Source organism: Bison bison, unplaced genomic scaffold, assembly GCF_000754665.1.
Source record: "Bison bison bison isolate TAMUID 2011002044 unplaced genomic scaffold, Bison_UMD1.0 scf7180017847759, whole genome shotgun sequence".
NCBI classification, from domain to species: Eukaryota; Metazoa; Chordata; class Mammalia; order Artiodactyla; family Bovidae; genus Bison; species Bison bison.
The window spans coordinates 4251-6201 of record NW_011478332.1 but is presented as its reverse complement, the minus strand read 5'-3'; the positions used below and the strand labels follow the sequence as shown (position 1 = coordinate 6201).

Sequence of the window (1951 nt, the reverse complement as noted above, 5' to 3'; positions counted from 1 at the left end):
GTGCCACAGTGCAATCCAAAAATCAAACAAAAATAAACACAAACATAAACAGAGCAGATACTTTATCAAGTTCAGATCACCTACTTGATTATAGTGCTAAGACCCTTTGCTTGCACAACTCAGTCCTTATCATTTGAATAAACTGTATAATTGTTCTACCAACAGCTACCGACTGTGTGCCTGAGGACACACTCTAAGAGAATCAGCAGCAGGCTACAGAACGGTAGTGTACATTACCACCTACAAAAATAGTAAGGCCTCTTAACTGACTTGTGGCCAGCAGTTAGACTCAAAAATGCTCCACCAGTCTCTCTGCCCACAGGATATTGTGCTGCTGAATTGGTAATGCCCATTTTCATTTTGTATGGAAAGCAATGTGGGCAAAAAAAGAAAAGTAAAAGAGATAGTTCAAGATTGCATTGCTGGTCAGTATCTGAGAAATAGAACAGAGGTCTGTCAACTAAGAAGTTGCTTTATGACACAGATTAGAGTAAATAAGGAAGGAAAGAAAGAAGCATTTAAGAAAAGTAGTATTACCAGGGAATCCAGGAAGGCCTGGTTGTCCTTTTGCTCCAGGGGTCCCCGGTAATCCAGGCAAACCAGTTTCTCCCATAGAACCTTTGGTACCAGGGTTCCCTGGGTATCCAGGCAGACCAGGTTCACCCTAAAAATATGAATAAAAAGATAAAACTGAAGTCTCTACATGATTTGGATTATATAACAACATAAAATTATTCATAGAGCTTTTACTGGATGTCAGGTATTCTGTTAAGTGCTTTACAGAAATTGCTTCATTTAATCATCAAAACAGCCCTTTGAGTTAGGCTTTATCATCTCTATTTAGAAATGTGAAGATTGAAATCTTAGAGAAACTCAAGTGCCTAAGGTCTCTGGTAAGTAGCAGAACTGGGATTTGAACCAAGGTCTGTCAGATTCCAGATCTCATGCTATTCCCATGAAACGTGGATGCATTATTCTCTTTAATACTAACAACTCTATAAAAAAGATACTATTATCCCCATTTTACAGTGATATAGCTAATAAGTGGTGGAATCCGAATTTGGGTCCAGGTAGCTTGATTTCAAAACCTGTGTTCATCATCCCTAGCATGCTACATTGAAATTAATTGCTTACAATAAGCGTGCCACATAATAACCACTGTAGGTTCTATTGTAAAAGAAAAATTTCATCTTCACATGAAGAGGTCTATGAATTCTTCACTAGACATCTCAAATCCCCATTTTGTCCATGAAAACTTCCAGGATAAAGACAGCTAACCCTAAAAATTAGGGTAGGTTCTTATTCCATTATGTTTATAATGGTTTCACGTATGCATGTCTTAACTCTTCAACTACATTGAAAACTTCTTTGTGGTCAGAGATAATTCATATATAGCTACTTTTGCTCAACAAATATTTGCATTGTTTTCTTCTAATAAAGCCTTAGAAGAATTCATACCCATTTTCACAATTAAAACAATTTTTCCCAATAACAATGAGAATATATATGATAATACTAAATCTACCACAGTGTTCTCTGCTCTGCTCATGAGGACTGTGACCTGTCCAACAAAGTATTCAACATCACCTACTGAATATTTCCTTCTTCATTTAGTGCTTCTGCTTGTCTAGGGGCATAAGATCATCTATTTGTGACTCAAATGTTTCCACATTATGTTAAAAGCTTTTTAAATAAATGACTTTTCTCCTTACATCCTATTTTTAAAAAAGTTAACAATCTCGCATTTGGAATACATGTATTTTTGTCTGAACACTTATAAATCAAACATGTGGCACATTTTTACACACATAATAGGTATACAATTAAAATTTGGATTGAACTGGTTCCATCTTGGGTATTTACACAAAAAGCTTCGAATAAAGTATCATAATTCTTGTTATTCATGAACCAATGATATTTATATATCAAAATTAAAAAACAAGAAGAAAAT

At 35.2% G+C, this 1951-nt stretch overlaps 1 protein-coding gene across 1 annotated transcript in view; it reads right to left on the bottom strand.

The window, feature by feature from the left end:
* LOC104991385 (collagen alpha-5(IV) chain-like) overlaps positions 1-660 on the bottom strand; it is a 4539-nt gene extending 3879 nt beyond the window's left edge. The window contains exon 1 of the mRNA XM_010843833.1: positions 538-660. Within this exon, the coding sequence (XP_010842135.1) occupies positions 538-613 (76 nt within the window). The 5' untranslated portion in view covers positions 614-660. The remainder of the gene's footprint in view (positions 1-537) is intronic.
* Between the last annotated feature and the right edge of the window lie 1291 nt (positions 661-1951).